This window comes from Colletes latitarsis, chromosome 2 (assembly GCF_051014445.1).
Source record: "Colletes latitarsis isolate SP2378_abdomen chromosome 2, iyColLati1, whole genome shotgun sequence".
Lineage (NCBI taxonomy): Eukaryota > Metazoa > Arthropoda > Insecta > Hymenoptera > Colletidae > Colletes > Colletes latitarsis.
The window spans coordinates 29,466,104-29,486,308 of NC_135135.1; the positions used below are offsets into that span (position 1 = coordinate 29,466,104).

The 20,205-nt window shown below is 41.5% G+C and overlaps 1 protein-coding gene across 5 annotated transcripts in view; it reads right to left on the reverse strand.

Annotated features, from left to right (window-relative positions):
- Positions 1-20,205, reverse strand: part of Utx (Utx histone demethylase) — a 102,297-nt gene that overhangs the window by 33,422 nt on the left and 48,670 nt on the right. The window contains exon 3 of one of the 5 annotated variants that reach the window (XM_076783617.1): positions 15,284-15,336. The exons of the other annotated variants lie outside the window; for them this stretch is intronic. Coding sequence (XP_076639732.1) covers positions 15,284-15,288 — 5 coding nt within the window. The 5' untranslated portion in view covers positions 15,289-15,336. The remainder of the gene's footprint in view (positions 1-15,283; positions 15,337-20,205) is intronic. 5 annotated transcript variants of the gene reach the window in all.

The window sequence follows — 20,205 nt, forward strand, 5'->3', positions numbered from 1 at the left end:
TTCGATTCGTTACGGTTGTACTTTGTTCGGATCAACGCGTGGCTTCTCGTATATTCTCTCTTTTATGGGCTTCGGATACCGGTTACGTTTCCAATTTTTCTTTCCCTCATCCGACTTTATCGTCGCGTTTCTCATTTTACATCCGACTTATAAATTAACCAGTCGCGTCACGAATACTGTTCCACGCGCAAAAATAATTTATCGCTCTGCAAATGGCGAGAATATTTAAAAAGTTACAATCGAGGTCACAATTTTATTTAACAGCAATTAATTTTATTTGCATCTTATTGGGCTTTCGATTATTTAATAACCATATTTTAAAAAAGGGGGACGTTGATATGTCTAACAATTAATTCGTTATCACGATCTCCACTATCCGAGGTTACAGGTTGTAATACTATTTTCTTTTTATGATCAACAATTTTTTAAAATAGTGCAGGATGTCGATAAAGAATTTCGAGAAACTATGAAAGGAAAATTATAATGAGAGATTCTAGAGGCCAAAATAAGACGAAAATCAAGAATACCAATTTGTCGATCGAGGTATCGTTAAAAAGTTATTAAAGTTTAAAGTTCCGCCAGTACTGAATTTTTTTCTCGAAAATGCGCAAGATTTCGGGGGTATGTCTATTCACCAAAAATGATCGTAATTGACCCTCGCAACTAAAAATAATTTTTTCAGAACGATTTGAAATTTTTTTTTCCGTCGAAAAATTTTACACCTTCTCGAATTTTTTCCTCGAAAGTGCGTAGGATTTCGAGGGTATGTCTATTCACCAAAAATGATCGTAATTGACCCTCGCAACTAAAAATAATTTTTTCAGAACGATTTGAAATTTTTTTTTTCCGTCGAAAAATTTTACACCTTCTCGAATTTTTTCTTCGAAAGTGCGTAGGATTTCGAGGGTATGTCTATTCACCAAAAATGATTGTAATTGACTCTCGCAACTAAAAATAATTTTTTCAGAACGATTTGAAATTTTTTTTTTCCGTCGAAAAATTTTACACCTTCTCGAATTTTTTCCTCGAAAGTGCGTAGGATTTCGAGGGTATGTCTATTCACCAAAAATGATTGTAATTGACTCTCGCAACTAAAAATAATTTTTTCAGAACGATTTGAAATTTTTTTTTTCCGTCGAAAAATTTTACACCTTCTCGAATTTTTTCCTCGAAAGTGCGTAGGATTTCGAGGGTATGTCTATTCACCAAAAATGATCGTAATTGACCCTCGCAACTAAAAATAATTTTTTCAGAACGATTTGAAATTTTTTTTTTCCGTCGAAAAATTTGTGGTTGGCCGAACACCCTGTATGAGGGTTAAAGGGCACTGCTACGATCTAAAAGCATCAACTATCAAATCGATAGACCAAAAGGCGTTCGTAATTCCTCGATATAATCTCCCCGGATCGAGAAAACGCAATCACAGAGTCGCGTGATTAAGGAAATCTTGCGGTCGTGGAGGATCGCGGGCGTTCGAGGGAAATTTAAAACGGCAGCCGCGGGCGTTGAAACGGAATCTAAATGAAGCCATTAAAACCGTGACGAGGCTCTCTGGGTATCGTTCGGGAGAATCGCGAGGACCGTCTCATTATTGTACACCGGAGCATTTCGGATTTCCTGCTCCCGTGCGTACGCGGCACGAAAAGGTCGCCGCCGAGCCGCGTGTGCGTGAAACCACGTCCCCGTAAGCAACCACCGTTTCCCACGTCGCGATGCAGTAGCCTCGAAGGGTGCATTTTAATGCACCCTTGGCCGTGCGAGGCCGCTTTAACACTTCATAAATTAATTACCGCGAGTATGACCTATTAATGGCCCCGCTTTGTTGACCGCCCGTCGCAGGGAACACCCGAGACGATCGACGACACGCCCACGAGATACAACACGCGAAAACATTCTACGCTATTTTGTAATCCCTCCTAAGACTGGGGGCCACACGACCCTCCAACACCTTTCTTCTATGTTCTTCCTTCTCTTGCAATTGACAACTAGCAAAGAGAGGGCAAGGCAGTAGGGTTACCGATTTAATTCAAATTTTGCTGAAAGTATATGATTATATGGATTGCTACTCAATAATTTTTTAGGTATTTGCAATTGAAGATTCGTTATTTCTTAAATTCAATTCTGTTCAGGATTATTATCTTCTGATTATATTGGGAGCAATTACTATTTTCATTTTCACTATTAATATCTGTACATATAGTATACTTAAATAATCAACTGGTAGAAATCTAACGCGTTAAAGTGAGAATAAACATTGATTTTCTTTTCTGAAGAATCGTATTACGTCTCTCGTGCGTTCGTTCCGTCGTGCTCGTCGCGACAATTGCAAACGGAGTGGAGGGGATAGCCAGAGTACTTAGAACGAGACGGGAATGCGATCTTATAACGAGACAATAGTGCAATTATTGCAACTATCTCACGTAAATAGAATTAACAGCTTTTTTTTGGACAGCGTATTAATTCCGAGAAAGTATAGTCTCTGTGTCGATAATACTCGAGCATAATCGCACTTTTTATTAGGTTAAACGATACGTTTTTTCGCGCGTAAACAGCTGATTCTCTTTTCGCGTTGGAAACACGATCTAGCGACCTTTTTTAATAACTTCCTCGTTATAGTTTGCTTTATCTTGATAACCCAAGACGCACGCACGGCTTTCTCGGAGCCGGTGCCCGCTACCAGGCGATCGCCACGAAAGCCGGCGTTAAACCGCAGGCGCAACAAACCAAACGTGTCCTCCAGAACAAGAAAAATGCAAAAATAACGAACGTGTCAACAACGAGCGCGAGTAATTTTACTTCTGGTGTGGTTGCTCGCCCGAGATTATAGTAGCAACCGATTGCAACGCCCAGTACTCGCATGGAAGGACGCTAAGTGTTTCGTACCCGGGTTCCGTGTTCGATCGATTTTACAAGCACCGATAACACTTTTTCTTCTGTACAACAATGCGTGCAATCGGGCTACAAACGTATAATACAGGGGAACGGATCGCGTAATAACCAACGTCACGAATTAAGGGACTAACGACTGGATCAGAGGGTGTCTTTACATACAGAGTGTTCGACCACTCCTGGGAAAAATTTTAATGGGGGATTCTAGAGGGCAAAATAAGTTGACAATCAAGAATACCGATTTGTCGACGGAGGCTTCGTTAAAAAGTTATTAAAGTTTAAAGTTCCGCCAGTACTGAATTTTTTTCTCGAAAGTGGGTAGGATTTCGAGGATATGTGTAATGACCAAAAATGATTGTAATAGACCCCAGCAACTAAAAATAATTTTTTTAGAACGATTTGAAAAAATTTTTTTTCGTCGAAAAATTTCAGCACCTTTGAGAATTTTTTTCTCGAAAGTGGATAGGATTTCCCCCATTAAAATTTTTCCCAGGAGTGGCCGAACACCCTGTATAGTAAATGCATAATCTCTTTCGTAACGAAAGTATCGTATAATTTTGTGTAATAAATTCTAAATAAATTGTGTAAAAATCGTTTCTGGCGTTGGTAGAATACACTTCCCGCGGTGTGCAATTTTTCTAAGCATTTACATTTCCGCGTCGAACGACCGACGTATTTCAAGGTGTACCAAGTTGTCGCCACGCCCAACGTACCCACAATACCGCATTATATTGCAACAAGCACAATAAACATTTCTCGAAACGCGGTCACATCGTTCACGCTCGTCGACGTAACGAACAAAATTTCATTTTTATTTCTTTTTATATGTATACATCGCGCAGACGCAATTATCGTGTTCGAGCGTTGCGAACGCGTTCCATTCTCGCTTAGGGAATAATAATATATGAACCTTAGGTGCCCGCGTCGTTAGATATTACGGTATCGTTGTCAGCTGCTTGTACCTCGGTCGTTCTTACGCAATAATAGCGCCGTTCTACCTCCCCCCCGGGGGTGGCACGAATGTCCTTATACCGTGTAAGATACGTTTCGACACCCACGCGACAATGGTAAAATCCTAAGCGGTAGACGCAACTCGGTGAAACTCGCTTTCCATTCTTCCTTGAAAATCTGTACTTTACGTCCACGTTTCTGTGCTCGCGCGTATACTCTTTTATTGCGTCGGTGAATCGCGAAATACGCCAAGTCGAGCTTCTGGGTAACCGGTAACTTTCGCTCCACGCAATCTCCAGTCCCATCGATACGTCAACTATACCGTTTTCTCGATCTTTTCGTCTTTTTACGCGATCCTTTACCAACTATGAGAGTCAAAATTGGACCAACGAATTCGAAAGACAGAGCGTATCCAAGGGACAATTGAAGAGTACAAGTAGTTCAGGATAAATTTGAATTCAAATAGTAGGCTCGATATGGAATAGGTTCCTAATTTGAGATATCACAATATCAAAAATAAATTATCACGTTCACTGTCCATGATCCCCTATATGGGTCATATCACCGTGCTATTGGATGCACCGCTGAGAAACCGGACAGTGAACGCGTTAAACACTTTTCTGTGGGTCACCAATGACCCATCCTACTGTATCGCAGTAGTTCAACCAAAATGAAATTAAAATTAAAAGTCACGTACTTTGAAATCCAACTTTTGATATTGAAGAATTCTCATTGATTTGAGAGAAAATTTCGAAAAAATTGAGTAGACAAAGAACGAGAAACTTTGCCTCGAATCGGTGGGATATCGATCGTAACGGAAGATGTTTCCGTAGAAACGATTCGCGTCAGTTTCTTGTTTACCTTCCTCCATCCTCGTTTCGTAACTGGCTCGTTCACGCTCGTTGGAATAGTAATTCCCGCGGTCCTCGACGATACGATGCTATATGCAGCACGGGATTGCCCGCCCACGCACACGCCACGGAGAAACTGGCGAACCAAGTCGAAAGAAACGACGATTTATTTGTCCCCCCCGGTCGGGGGGAACACGAATAGCCACGCAGACTCGTCGATAACACTTCCGCGAGATAATATTTTCGGCCACGATAATTGTAACTGCGTCGTCGTCGTGCCCCACGAATCGACTTCCGCTACGATAATCGTGTTATCGTGACATCTCTTGCGTCGACGATAATGAAATTAGATTGCAACCGCGAGCCTACGCTTCCGCAAAAATCCACGCGAGTTTCTCACCTTTGGTATCGACGACTGGCCGAAACAAAAATTCAATACTAAATTTAGCGACAAAATATTTGTACCGCGTCACGAGCTCGAAAGATAAAGAGATAATTTTGGAGCGATTTTTTTACGTGTCACCGAACCGACAGGAAATTCCTTCTTTGGATAAAATCGGATACTGACGTACCGAATCCCTATCTGAAATTAAAATTTATCTATATTGTGTAAAATTCGGCACTCGTAAACTCGACTGAATGTTGTAATTAAACGGAACGATAGTAAAAATACGGTTCTAATAAGCGTGGAGTATCGTAGAAAGTGTGAGCGTATGCATACCGGATATAAAAGTAGTCAACGCGGCGCAACGCGCTCTGAAAAAAGAGATAATAAATGTTCATCATTCAGGGAGCTCGCGAGGCAGAATGAACCCACACGGATTCGTATGCCCGTTGCTCTCTGTTACCCGTTATGCAACTGTTTTTATCCCATTAAAACGAGCGGCACGCGGGAAAGTGGAATGTAACAAATCGCTTTTCTCGGTACGCAAATATACGTCCGACGTGCCGAACTACCTTAAATTGGAAGAGATATCGTATTAACTTAAACTTATTTTTACAACCACGCGTGAAGCAATAATTTACAATTTACTCGACTAGGATTTAAAACATGTTGCAAACGCGATTAGAAAGATCATAGTAAAACATTTTACGAAATTTATGCTAGTTTCCAATAGATTTTTAATATCAACTTCGACAATTTGATTTGTAAAATTTTTTATATTTTCCGTCACACCGTCACGCCAGTACTACCATTGGATCGGTGAAGTTTTCCCGGTAAAAACGAGCCCCAACACAACCCCATTCCGACTACCTTCCATTACACAGAGTTCGAAGTTACTTCAAACCGACTATAGTACGTATACTTAAACGCAGTCTGAACAACATCGTGTTTGGGCTCGTTTTCACCGAGAGAACCTCGCCAATCCATTAACGATACTTTTATAAAGATACAGTGTACCATATTAACTAACTGCTGCAATCGCTACCTACCCCACCCCGCTTTCAAGCAAACCAGCTAGTACATTTAACGCGAGAACCACGGGCTTGCCAGGCACGACAGAATTTAATTCGAAGAATAGAAACTTCACTTTCAACCCGTTAGTCTACAATCCCGGATTCCTGATTAACGTACGTGTCGACGATTCATCGCTCGTCGAACTTTTCCTCGCGCCCTTCTTAGCATGCGAGTCCTACACATCCTGCCCCGTGAGATCAGACAATGGCGCCCACATTGCGCGCGCCGGAGCAGGAAGGCTGTCAGAACGACAGACGACTAACAATTTCCTAGTGACCCACATCGCGATCTCGTCGCCCCACGTTGCACTCCCACGCACTCGTCAACGCCGTGCCGCGACTGCATCTGCGTTTCCACACCGTTTCGCCGATACACGCTCAACTCGAGTACGAAACCAACTGCTAGACGCGACCAATGCCTCCAAACGTTCCAATGACCGCAACTCAGAGCTCATAAACACGAATAACTAGACATTAGGTACACGGGTTCTTTTTCGATTTTTTAATAACGATTATTCTGATAACTCGTTTTTGGAAAATGCAGAGGGTACGTTTCTATTGAAATTTAAAGTGTTTTGTAATCTAAGGTGCCACGTGACAGCCACGTGTTTGACAAATTTCATCAAAATTACCTATCTCACAATCGGACTCTTTGCAAGTATGCTAGCTAGAGCGATCCTTACCCTTCTAAGAGAAAGTCATGCGCCACACCAATCAATTTCTTCAAACATTCACCGTTAAATATCGTCGTTTACATTTGCTTTTACTTTTTGATTGTGGTAATAAATTTCACTACTCGATCGATAGTGTAGATTAACAATGCGCTTTAATGTTATAGGTAAGAGAGGCTGCCTCGACGTGGGATATAATTTTCCGTTAGTGTGTTTTATATTGGGAATATTTTGATAGTCGAATAAAATACATGTTATGCGCTATACAGAGGGTTCGGCCACTATAATTTGAATCTACATCAAATTCACGAAAACTACAAATATTGAATTCCTCTTACTGTTTATAAATTGTCGTTATAAATTACCTGATTCTTCCTCACAAATACCACACATAATTTAAATATGTTCCCCACTGTGCAAGCGAACGTCGCCATCGTTAATTACCAACGTCTGATTACTATTCGTGGTTTTCGGATCAACGAAGAAATTCATTTTCTCAAAGAAAGAAACGCGATAATTATCGATGCTGGATAATGACCAACTAGTTATTTTCCCCCGTAACGACCCATCATGCTATACGCGGTGGTTTATCACGCATACACGGTGTTCCCTCTGTTGCTTTGGGAATACGGGGCTAGTTAACGAATGCCCGTTAATGAATATTACATTCGAGCATTTTTCATACACTTGTCCGCGAGGTGTCCCATTTGTAACGATTAATTTAATTGGATTTATCGAGGAGGATCGAGAGCTTGTATCGATTAATTTCCAGTACACGATGATACCGACCGACCGCTGCATCGAACGTACGCGTTCGCCTAGCCTGCATCTGCACCTGCATCGACGATCCAGCTGCAACGACTTCGATGTCTCTCTCCATGTTTTTCACTGCCCCCTTCGATAATTTCAAAATCCAACGACGGTTGGCGACATTCGACCTTCGCCATTTTCCAACGGCCATCCCCCATCTTTGGGGTTTCGAATAACGTAAATTGTAAACGACTAAAATAATACACGAAAACGATAAAAGGGTTCGAAAGTTAAACATCTGACACGACGACAACGATCTTAATATATTACAAAAAAAATTTTGACACGAATAAATTTTAACGACAAAATGAAACATCGCTACGTATCGAGTTCATACGTTAACACTTTGACGGCCGCTGTCACGTGTGCGTGATCTACTGCATCCATTCCATCATACATTCAACTTATTACGTTTGTTGAGGTTACATTTATAATTCCTTATAATATTCCTAGCAACCTCGTGTATCTCACTCTGGTCTACAATATCAGCGATGATGGACAACGGTCTTCGCGTGATACGTGCGGCCATTAAAGTGTTAATGTTCCCATCGACGAGCCTCGAAAGTTGCTCGAGCAATTTTATTTCGTTGTTTTCCGCGTCACGGAACACTTTAATAATTGCACCAAGTATCGTTCGTCGTTGTTGCGGGCTTCGAGGCAATCTTATCCATTTTCTAATGCGTTTTCTGTGTACTCGTAAATAATTTTATTCCCGTGTTTATCACGAACCGCGTCAACCGGGGATACAAGGTATGCATAGTATCGGCGATTCTGATCGTAAGGCACGTCTAAGACCACCAGACTAGATCGTAAATTGCGACAGACGAGAGACAGAGACAACCTCGGGTCCGGTGTGGTTTCGCAACGCCGTAATACTGCATTGTTGTGCAGCTGGAAATTGCCCAGTCTTTTTGCCATGCGATGCAACGTGCGCAACGGTACTCCTACTACCACCAACGCTATCACGTTCCCCGACGATAGAACCTCGCCAATGCATACCGGGTGTATCCTCGATTAACGGGGAAAACCACTGGGACGGATCGAAGAATCCAAATTTTTTTTTATCTCTTTTCAATGCTTAGAGGGTTTTAAGACCCCCTGAAACTAACTGAAACACATTTGAAATTCATTATTTCTGTCGTGATTAAGATTTCATATAAATGGGAAGTGATTTGATCGAGATAACTATACGAATCAAGAATATTTAGTCTAGATTTTTGGAGGCCTCTCGCGCTATAATAATTAATATTTCTATGCAAAATTTTGGCAAGAAGTAGTTCAAGAAATGTACTTTCGAAAACATTGAACTCTTACCAGAAGAAGCTACATAGTTACGTCCAAAAAATTCTTGAAAATTGCCTTTATTTTCAGCCCTCACAGTAGTTTCCACCCTTAAGGGGCTACATCACTCTGGGGCTACAACCCAAACAAGCTTTTACGAATTTTTTACGGGAAACGTGTGCGTTCTATCGAATTTACCCGTTCACCATACACGAAGAATTTCTTGAACTTTTGAAAACAATTTTATTTAAGTATTTTATACATATACGAGTTATCTCAAGCTGGTGCACGTGGTAACTCAAAAACGATTCTATCGACTTTTCGAGATACTGAGAAATATTTTTTTATAACTGCTATTATTTCCAAAAAATTGCACGTCGACCGATAGACAATACAATGTTATTGAGAGCACGGGTACCAAATTTTAACAGTAAAAAGGATGGTAATCCCCTAATACCTCCGAGCATCGTGTGCAACGATCGCTATAAATTCGAAAGAAACTGGCTCCCGTTCCGGTGCTTCCCAACCAAGAAATAAAAATTGTTTCGTTCCTTGAAACGCACGCATTGTATCGTTTTAGGCATGATGCCCTCTGCCTCGATGCCAAGTATAGATTCCATTGTACGTTTTACCAACGCCAGTCTGTTCACGTGTAAACGCACAAACCTGATATCCTTCTAAGGAAGCCTGAACTGAAAGGGACGATTTTTCCCGAGAAATCTTTCCGCCTACCTGTCGATGGGGAAACATTAACAAAAGAATATTTTTGTCGAGTTCGATTCAATTTTCCACCGCAACTGCCCCAGGTACCATACAAGGACTAGCCACTGGACTATAGCTTTGTCCAAACCAAAGATAGAAAAAACGAATTCTAGAAATGTTTGTTTAATAATTCTTATGATACGACTCTTTTTATCTGATTCTGTTACATGTAAATCATTCTATGCACAAAGCGTTATTATATTTGGAAAAGAAAATACCTTTATAGATAGCTTCTCAGGCAGGGTTAGATAAGGGAAATGTGGCCAAGCACTCAATTTCACTGTGGGATTTATCTTTCCCGATAAAACGGGATAGCCGTATTCGCCTAACCCAGCAAATATTATTAGAGAGACAATTAATCTCCCAACGCGGTATATCGATCGCAGTATCGTTATCTTGTCAATTTTCCTCGAAGACGTAATAAAATATCCCAAATTCATCTACGATTGCAGAAAAAACATTCCAGCTGCAGAGACTGAACCGAAGATAACAGTCGTTCTTATCATCGTATCATCTCTTATCTACGTGAATAAATCTCGTGCCTCTTATCTTGATAGTTTTAACCGAGTTAAAGGGCTGCTCGCGAGACTCCGATTTAGTTTATTTCATAAATTTTTATTTCACGCTGTAATTAAAATTTTTAATTACATTTTATTCGTTGTTCGGTTAAAAATGCTTCTCCGTTTCTCTGTTCCACGTCTGTCCATAATGTTGCATACCTGGTGGCGAACGTCCACCAACTCTGCGCGTGCGCGCTGGCACGTGGCTGCATGCGAATGCGACAGATGCATCTTCGTAGCACGCGCCGCGCAGGTGCAGCTCGCAAAGTGCAGTCCAACTAAATCTTGTTGGACAAGGTGTCCGTCGGGACCTCGCTTCTGTCCTTAGCCCGTTTAACTTTTACCGATTCCTCTTTTTTTCGAACCAACGCGACTCGCCAATTGTTTACAACAATATTAAACCTTTATTTGACGCGAACGAAATAAGTAACAGGGCTCGAAATGAAAATCTGGGTACAATATTATATTTTTTTTTTTTTTCTCTGAAAATTATTTGTCAATGCGTTCGCTGTCTGGTCTCTCAGCGGCGTATCCAATAGCGTGGCGATATGACCCGAATACGAGTCACAGACAGCGATCGCGTTGGAAAGAATATGAATCGAGGGGCGGTGGATCGGCTAGCCACGTCCTTGGGATACCCAGTTACGTTTCGCGAACACACGATACCCAGTTACCGGGGGTTAAGTCGTGTCAATTTTCTCGCGAGATACAATCGTCGAATTCGAATTACACGCGGCACGAGCCGCGGAGAAAGGGAAACTGAAATATCAGACAGACGAAATGACAATGAATTTGCAAGTGGCTAGAGAGATCGTAAGAAGACCGTTTCGTTATCTCCGATCGGTCAAGATGTATCATCGATGTTATCGTACGTCACTGAAACCCTTATCGCGTCCGAGACACCGACTTTAACGATTACATACCGGCGCGAGTCATGAAATATGAACGACCCTGAACGAGCCGGTGGTAAATTGCGACCTGACAATTCTCGCCGGGGAATCGGACAAGCGAGCGGCATTAAAAGGTGCTTGCTCCACCTGTCCGTCTATTATACGGGACGATCAGAGAAAACAATCCCACGAGCAATTAATAATTTATACCGACAAAGTGTCGCGCATTGATCGTTAAACCACGATCGTCGCGCGTAAATACATACGGTTCCGTATGTTATGTCACGAGCACATTGGGCCACTGGGGAAAAGATTTACAGACGCCATCTTGATCTAAGAAAAATCACTCTTTCAACGAAATAATATTTTCATGGATACGTTAATCAATTAAATAGCGTATAAACTTTTAAAAAATACACCTGTTCAAATAGAGGGTATGGAAAACCTATGAGTCTGTGTGTTTGCGGTTGAGATGTTGTATTAAATTATGTATTAAATAATTGAACATCCGAGGTTGTATCGAAATGTAAGTTGATTTTTATATCCGTCGAGACGATTGTAGTAAACCGAGCATTAATCGATCATATCAGTCAATATATTCTTGGTTTTAATTAATGCTCCGTAATAGCATTGCATTCGTATAATTTAACGTGGCCATCATCAAACCTAGTAATTAGATTATTTTAATTGCACATTAACGGTTGTACGTTACTTGACTATTGCGAATGGAATAATTAATCGTAAATAACGAACAATTATTATCTTTATAAATTATTCGATCGAAACAATTTTATTATCTTAGATAAATATTTATCCGAAATTATATGAATTCCCCTACGTTTCGTAACGACGAGGCGCAACAATGTATTTTACACGTGCATCCCTTAAATTCGTGCCCGTTCGAGAGAGAATTAACAACGACAGTTGATTTATTTTTACGAGAAAGTAATTGCGCGCCGAAATAAACGCGGATATTTAAAAGTACAAATGTGCGTTACTAAATGCCGCGTAAACACGTTCGTTCTGCGTGTCGATGTAACAGGGGACAAATCTACAGAGCAACCATTTTCAGTCGCTCGAATTTCATTCTTTCGTTTAAACAAAATTTCACCACGAATTTCTATTATGAAAATTAAAAATAAACAAGCTTATATTATACATTGATAATATAATACAATAGAGAATGTAAAATCTGTAAAATATCGCATTATTTTACGTGCTTCGTAACGCGATATTTTTAGCAAGATGCATTCTGAATTTTATTTTCTACAGCTTATTGCGAAACTCCGATGCAAGCTGATCTTCCGACCAGCATGCTTTCGCGGACGCAATTAACAATGATTTTTTACAGCGTATGCGGGATCGCAATCATCACCTGTTTATCGAGACACGTTTGTCTTTGACCATTACGCAGTCGGACGTGAAATGTAACGTGGCGTGAAGGTGCATCGTTATCAGATCCACAAGGCTGTCATTACAACGATGTCATACGTACGATTACCAACGCTAATTCGAGCACCACGATGAGAAGACAATTCGCTCCCTAACGCAATTAAATCGTATTTCAATCGAGGATGACGAAGGAAAAGAATCAAATAACTTGCGTACTGTAATTCTTAGATGCGAAATAGATATTTTTGCTTTCGATAATTCGATTCAAAGATTCATTGCAAATCACTTTTTTGAATTTTCATTGATCGTACACACGATTATTTTGAAAATTATTGGAGATATTCCAAAAGTTGCACCAACTTTATTTATCACGAACAACGTTAAACTATTGCAAGTACGTGGACAAGTTATTTACTAGTTGCTCGTTAAAACATCTAATAATAGTATTGTTAGAAAAAACTTTCACGTACGTCCAATAATTTTGAAGATAGCAACGCAAGGCTGAAACTTTGGAGGGTAGTTTCGCCCCTTAAACCTGATTTATCGCGGCTATAAAGAAAAATGCTTATCCCTTATGGTTGATAGTCTGTACAAACCTGCGAAGTTTTGTCAAAGTCGGGGAAAGAGAGTACTTTGCTGATAATGTTCGTCAGTACGAAAAATATTCGAGATAAAAATTTAGATTGCTCCCTGGAGAAATACGATCCAACGACCAAAGTAACAAACAAATCACGTGATTCGATCTGTCCGTCGAGAAGGAATTCGAAAACGTCTATTCGTTGTTCGAGAATAATCGAATAGTAAATAAAAACGGTAACTAATTTAAATAAAGTGAAGTCACCGATGTTAATCAAACGTAAACGAGCTATCTGCAAATTAATCTAAATTAAAATTCCCCTCGCGCATGAAAATGATAAAGGCTCTTTAATGATTCAATCCAACAATCGTAACAAGCGACAATTTGATAAGTAAATCGTGCGTGATATTAAAACCCGGGGTGCACGACGTTTCGTTCGCTCGTAATTAATTATTACCCCGTTGCACGACTACCATTATGTTAAATTACAATAATTTATGCGACGTAAACTACAGAAATGTTTCAAAGTTACCGGAACCCCTAACTTTGTCGTTTTAATGGTAACAATCATACGTATGCAATTTACCAACAGAAAGTTAGTCGAAATTACAACCGATGGCTAGTAGGAAAATAGAGCAAGTCTCGGAAAATATAAAACGCTTCGTAGTCGTAGTTAGATGTCTATTAACGTTAAGAACGATGGTATTGGTCGAGTAACGGTATCCTAACTGGAGTACGCTTCGAGCACTTCCTGTAACGTACGATTTTAAAAGGCCATAACGCGGAAAGAAAACATTTCCCAACGCACGTTTGCACGACACTTTAGTATCGTTACAACGAGCTGAAAATATTCCTAAATTTGGTTCGTTATCTCTGACGCAAACTAACTCCTCCGTAGTTTATAAATAGATATTAGACTTTTCTCAACGAGGCAAAAATTGGACGATTTACAAGATTGGGTGGGAACCGGTAGGAGGAGGATCCGGTGGCACAATTTGGCGAAAGAATCGGGTCGAAAACGCGTTAACGATTTCCAGGCTAATTAACGGGGGCAGTATTTTCTCATGGGCGCGATGGTATCTGGTCGGTTAGCGTTTAAACAGTTTAGCAACGCGCTAATCTATCGCCTTGGATCTCGTACGATAATGTATACCGGGGCACGGCGAGCACCTTCCGTCTCGCAAATGCTACGCACACGCGCGTGAAAAGCACGCACGTAATACGCGGCGAGAGTCCAGGCATGATTTTTAATGGGTAAACAGCCGTGCAGTCGCGTGCCAGCCACTCGGCGCGCCGATGCACCTGTCCACCATTTTGGTACCGCTCGGAGGGCCCTTGTTCCACCTTGGCTCGGGCCCCCGAACACGACGGACCATTCCAATGGGAGTGGTGGTAAGAGGTGGAGGTGGAGACGAGATGAAGAGAGAGAAAAAAAGAAGAAAAAAAGGAATCGAGGAGATCGTTTCGACGGGGGGACAGGAAGGAAGAGGACAGAAGAGCCGTACAGCGTACGTGAGACAGGATGTGGGCAGCTGTTTACCAGCTGGAGGATGATACCGCGGTGTTCCCTTACAAAACGCGTCTTCCTGGTGCTTACGGACCCTATGGAGCCCCGCTACCTTGCTGAAAACTCCAGGAAAACTTCTTATATCGTTTAACCCCTTAACGCTCATATTTTTCCAACAATGATCAGTTTTCTGTATTGGGCTTGTTTCTAAGTTACATAAATTAATTACAATGTTGTATCTAACGTATAATTTGAAGGAAAACAAGTATTGTTATCCCTTAAACTGTTAAATTAAACAAATATCGTTTTTTAAAGCAGTCAGACTCGGGCATGAGCGTTAAGGGGTTAAACCTACGAGGGCCACGCGATTTTCAAGCTTACTTCCCATACAGACTACTTTGAATACAAATTGGCGGGAAAATTTGACAATGATATCGGAGAAATATTAAAAAATAATTGAGGGATAATAAAAATGTTTGTTAAACCATATTAAGCGTGCAAAGAAAATGTAATTATCGAGGTAAACGATTCGATGAAGAGATTTATAGTACTCAGTCCACTCGTACAATATGTATAGCTCCGTTAATACCTATAAGCCACTATTATCGGTTACTTTTCCCTCCAACTTCACTCGTTCACAAAGCGACGATCCTTTCCACTTACGATAACGTTAGAAACACTTACCCCATGTCATTCGGCAAGAATTATCGACACTGTATGAATTCACGTATACGTACCTGCAACAAAATTGAATACAATTAAAATCATATAATGTACCTTAAAATACACGTTAACGTTATTCCTATTTAAAATATTTCCAACTCGAATACCACATATTCTCAGTGTTGATTTCGTAACGTTGAATCTATGTTTACAATTGTAATTGTTTAACGTTTGCAAGTTTGGTACAATAAATACACACTATTACCAATTATTTCGTTTCATTATATTCCGAGTATACTATATTCGTATGTAATGTTTCGACGAGTATGGAAGGTGGCTTATAAATTCTGTACGAAACTTAGCTGCAAAGACGATGAGATTATGTGCCTTTGCCGTGCCTCCTCGTGGCATAAATACGCGAATAAGTTCCGGCAGAAAAAACATCAAAGCAAAAAGGAGGCGGCATTGAATCGAATTCTTCCCCTAAACGAGGATTCTACGGGAAAGCGAGTAGCTTCAAAGGGAAACGTAAAATTGTGTGCATCCGGAGCCGGTCTGGAGCGTGGAAAGATTTGGATAAAGAAAGGAATTCGAGGTGAACCTTAACAGAAAGTTTCATTTTAAAACGCCGGCTGATCGACGACGGTGAACTTGGACGCCTTACGATTACGGATCTATCAAAGATTATTTCGTTGGAAAACGGACAGCCTCTTTCGATCGTTCGATCAAAATTTTACGTTTTTGTCAAAATGAAAATAACGTTTTATAAATTCCTCTGTTTCGTTGTACGTTTCGTATTATATGTATGATAAAATTATGCTTCCTTCCCCTTGTAGTTTCGGATCATCGTCTTTTAAAGAGTGTCTTACGTGCTCTTTTATTATGATCCAAGGATGCTAACCCTAATAAAAGTAGAGATAAATATATAGTTACGATGCAAAGGCGAGGTACATGCTGCTATTAGCCTAACCTTCGGACTATATGCTGCTATTAACCTAACCTTCAACCGTTTCCCGTTACCGAGGCATTTATATCGTGTCTTGTTTATTGATAATCAGTCGGTTCTCCGTTGTTTATTATCTGTTCATTTATTCTTCCTTCACCGTTTCCGTTCGTGTTCGAATATTATTAACAAACGAAGGACTAGTCTGATTTTTGATGGAGTGAACTTTCTGGCGAATGCAAATATTTACACATCACGACTTTGAAATTATTGATTTTCATGTAGGAATTAATTTAGGGTAATGATTCTAAGTTAGGTTCACGATAGTGTATTGATTTACGCCTTAATTATACACGTATCTCGAGTACTATGGATATATCATGTATTATTTAACATTTGAATTCAACCTTGGTACAATAAAGTAGCGTAATTGTGGTCTATTCTATACTCTAACAAAAAAAAAATTAGTCCTATTCCAAGAAAATGAGAATCTTTAACTAAGACTGTCAGTGAAAGTACATTTTCACTAGGAAATATGAACTGAAAACGTTAAAACATTCATTCATTAGTCAAATTAGTAAAAGTGAACTTTCACGAGCAAAAGTATGCATTCACCGAACCCTTAATCGTCGTGGTTTAACAAGCATAATTGAAAGAATTAGTAAGAAAAGACCACCTGATCGAAAGAAAAATGGTTTGGCAAACGTCTAAAAATATCGAGTACCTGACTCTACAATTTCAAATGGAGAAATAAAATCTCAATTGAATACAGCCGCTTGATCCAAAGATCGCCATCCACCATACCAAAGGGTAAACTCGAAACAGACAGTCCTCTTATCGCACGAATCATCGAGAAAGGGTATTTAAATGGCCCACCATCTTGACTTGAAGTGCATAGACTGTAAGGACAATTCTTCCGAGGGTCTTTTTTTTTCGATTGGAGTGTATTTCTCGGCCAGCCAACTCGCTCGGGGACCTCGAGAGCCAGAAGAATGGAAGACACGCACAGGATTTCGGAAATGGAAGCGGTTCTCACCGCTTTCATCGTTTTTTGATTAGAGCGCGCCCCCAGGTGGATTCAGGTAAGGTTTACCGATCCACTCTCTTTTTTCTGGTTCCCCTGGCGTGGGGGGAGAGGCATAAAAGACGGAGCCGATCGTCTCGCCGGTGAACCCACCTTAAGACGATCCCGAAATCTGTTAGATGGATTCTGATCGGCGGAGGCGAATGGAACGCGAGCAGAAAGGTCTCCGTTCTCTTCTCCCGCGCAAGAAGGGACAAGATGGAGGAGAGAGACAGGGAAAGAGGGTGGGTGGCGGAGGCGACGCTGGAAGCCAACAAAAACTTAACTAGAGCTCCACTTTGTAAAAGGAACCTTTCTAAAATCCTATGGTAAATGGCAGTGCAGCCGGTTTCACTCTGAAAGGCACCGTGGAAGACGGCCATTGTGGGAGGGTAGGCCGATGGAAAATACGTGTCTGGGGCCCCCGAAGTGTGTAACCGACGAATTTCTCGGGCGGAAAAGAAAATTCATCCGGCTGTCCTGTCCTCCCTCTCTCTTTCTCTTTCTCTTTCTCGGTGCCCCGCCGATCGTGGATGAAATACAGAACAAAGCGTCGTGCTTCGACAATGAACGCATCGCCATATTTTCTCTTTATTCGAGCGTCTTTCAAAAGACACGGAGCTTCGACTCTCCTCGAGCATTTCGCCTCGTTGTTCGCGGTGTACGTGTGTGTGCACCGTACGGGTATGTCCGGCCTTACCCTGTCATTTCCACTTGTAGCCGTGTCACCATGTACTCGGAATTATGAAAGAAACTATCAATTATAAAGAACCGTGGGGAATTGTTTTAAACGGTGCTCTTGGATCAGCTTTAATTGGGTGCAGACAGCAAGTGTATTTTAACGTAACAAAACATAATTTGATTCGGGTGCAAAACATCTATAAATAATGAATTTCGGTTCGAACGGTCTCTCAGATACAAAGCGACCAAAGAGATTTAAACGGTCCGGAGTCCCGTTTTTTAAGGGTCGAAACGCGAAGGTGCCGTTGCAAAGAAGAGCACGAGGCTCGAAAAAGGCAAAAGAAAATGAAAAAAATAGAGTCGACCGAGAAAAAGATGGAATCTCGACAGTACTCGTCAACGGTTTCGAAAAAAGATTCCGCGCTAACGATCCCATAACTCGCGCAAGGAATCCGTAGACCCGCGACGCGTCCACGGTACCATTTAATCACCGAAGCACGAGCGGTTTTTCTCGAAACTCGAAAGACAGAGCAAGAAAAAATGAAAGTGGCCGAAGCGGAGAGAGAGAAAGCAGCCTGACCGCGATGCAAAAGAAAAAAAAAACATATTAGAAACCTCTAATAGCTCGTGTATACCTGTACAGCGGAGACCTCATAGGCGGCTGATGGCGAAGGGCCGATAGAGAGGAAGAAAAAAAAGGAAGCAAGAATTAGGAGGCCACCTACGTCCCTCTTTGTTGTACATGGGCGCGTTTCACGTCGATGGACGCATAGGCGGACCCTAGAATATTTTATATCGCCAAAAAGGGAAAGAAAAAGACGAAAGAGGTAAAGGAACGACCGAGAAGAGGCAAAGTTGGACCGGGGGGGCCCCGAGGATTCGTCCGAATTAAATTGGGACTTTGCCCTACTCCCCCCCCCCCCCCCTGGAACCTCGTGCCCCGTCGAATCTACGACGCCGTGAGAGACAAAAGAATGGCAGATCCCGCTAATGTCCCTTTCTTGCATCCAGGGGAGACGAGAAATTGAATCCCTCCCATGGCTGAATTGAAAGTGCCGTGCGAAATGTGCTACTACGCGTCGGCCACCCTTCATCCTCCCCGGTACAGATTGGATTTCAAAGGCATAAAGAATATCTTCTGATTGGATTGAATTTAATCCCGGTACGGCGCGTCGGCGAATCGACCGGACGGTGGACCGCATCCTACGTTCCTCTGTTTCGACGCGCCCGACGATGGGCGTAAAATTCGATGAATATTCACAAAGATCTATTCGTTAGGGTCAAGCCTTAAAAGGTTAACCTTTGCTGCGGAAAAGAAAAATTCCTAAAACCATATTAAAAAGAAACAACAGTCGATTCAAGCGTATCGCTCGTTATATCGCAATTTCATTATTATCACGTTGATAGTTTCGATACGAGATGATTGAATATACGTACCGACATCGTGAAACGGTGCAAATATGGCGCAGTCGAGAGGCGGGAGAAAAAAACTGGCGGAAAAGTGCGAAATATCGTTTGCATCCCTTCACTTTTATCCGACTTTGATCGGAGCAACGGTGGGTTAACGAGGTCATCCGCTAAATCGAGGATCAAAGCGAGCCCCGAAGATGCATCGCGACTCGCGAACGAAACGCTGATGAGCTTTTGTGTATCTTTCTCCACGCTTCTCGTCTCCATTGTTGCCGCGTCGCGTTCGCGCCTGCGCGTTTCGCTATTTTTCTTATTCGCGCGCCGCGAACTTTTTCGTTTCTCGTCTGCCCTCCCCCTCTAACGGGGTGAACCCGACCCCCGCATGATAAATTGGACCGGCAGGGCGAGGGTGGCGTTCGACGTTACGCGCTAATTAATGACCGTTCAACCGGTTTCCCATCATGCACTCGTGAAAACGCGTAAGGCACAGGTGGAACGCCTAGTTTCCACTATTTCGTGCACGAATCGGTGGTCTCGTTACAGAGGAGATGTTACTTTGAAATACTTTTACTTTCGGTTCGAGTACGTATTCACCCTCGGCGCTTCGAGACATTTTTCATATTTCGTTCCAGCAACGATATTTAGCCTTCGATGCTAAAATGATTCCCTGCCCCTGTTCCGAAATAATTTTAATTCGAACGAATACTACCGTTGGGAGAAAAATTTAATATCGATAATACTTATTGGAATGGTTTTCTGAACGCGAACGAAATTTACCGCAACTATTCCATCGATCACATTCAGAATACGCGTTCATCTATGAACGTCGCTCACCTGCTTCGCATT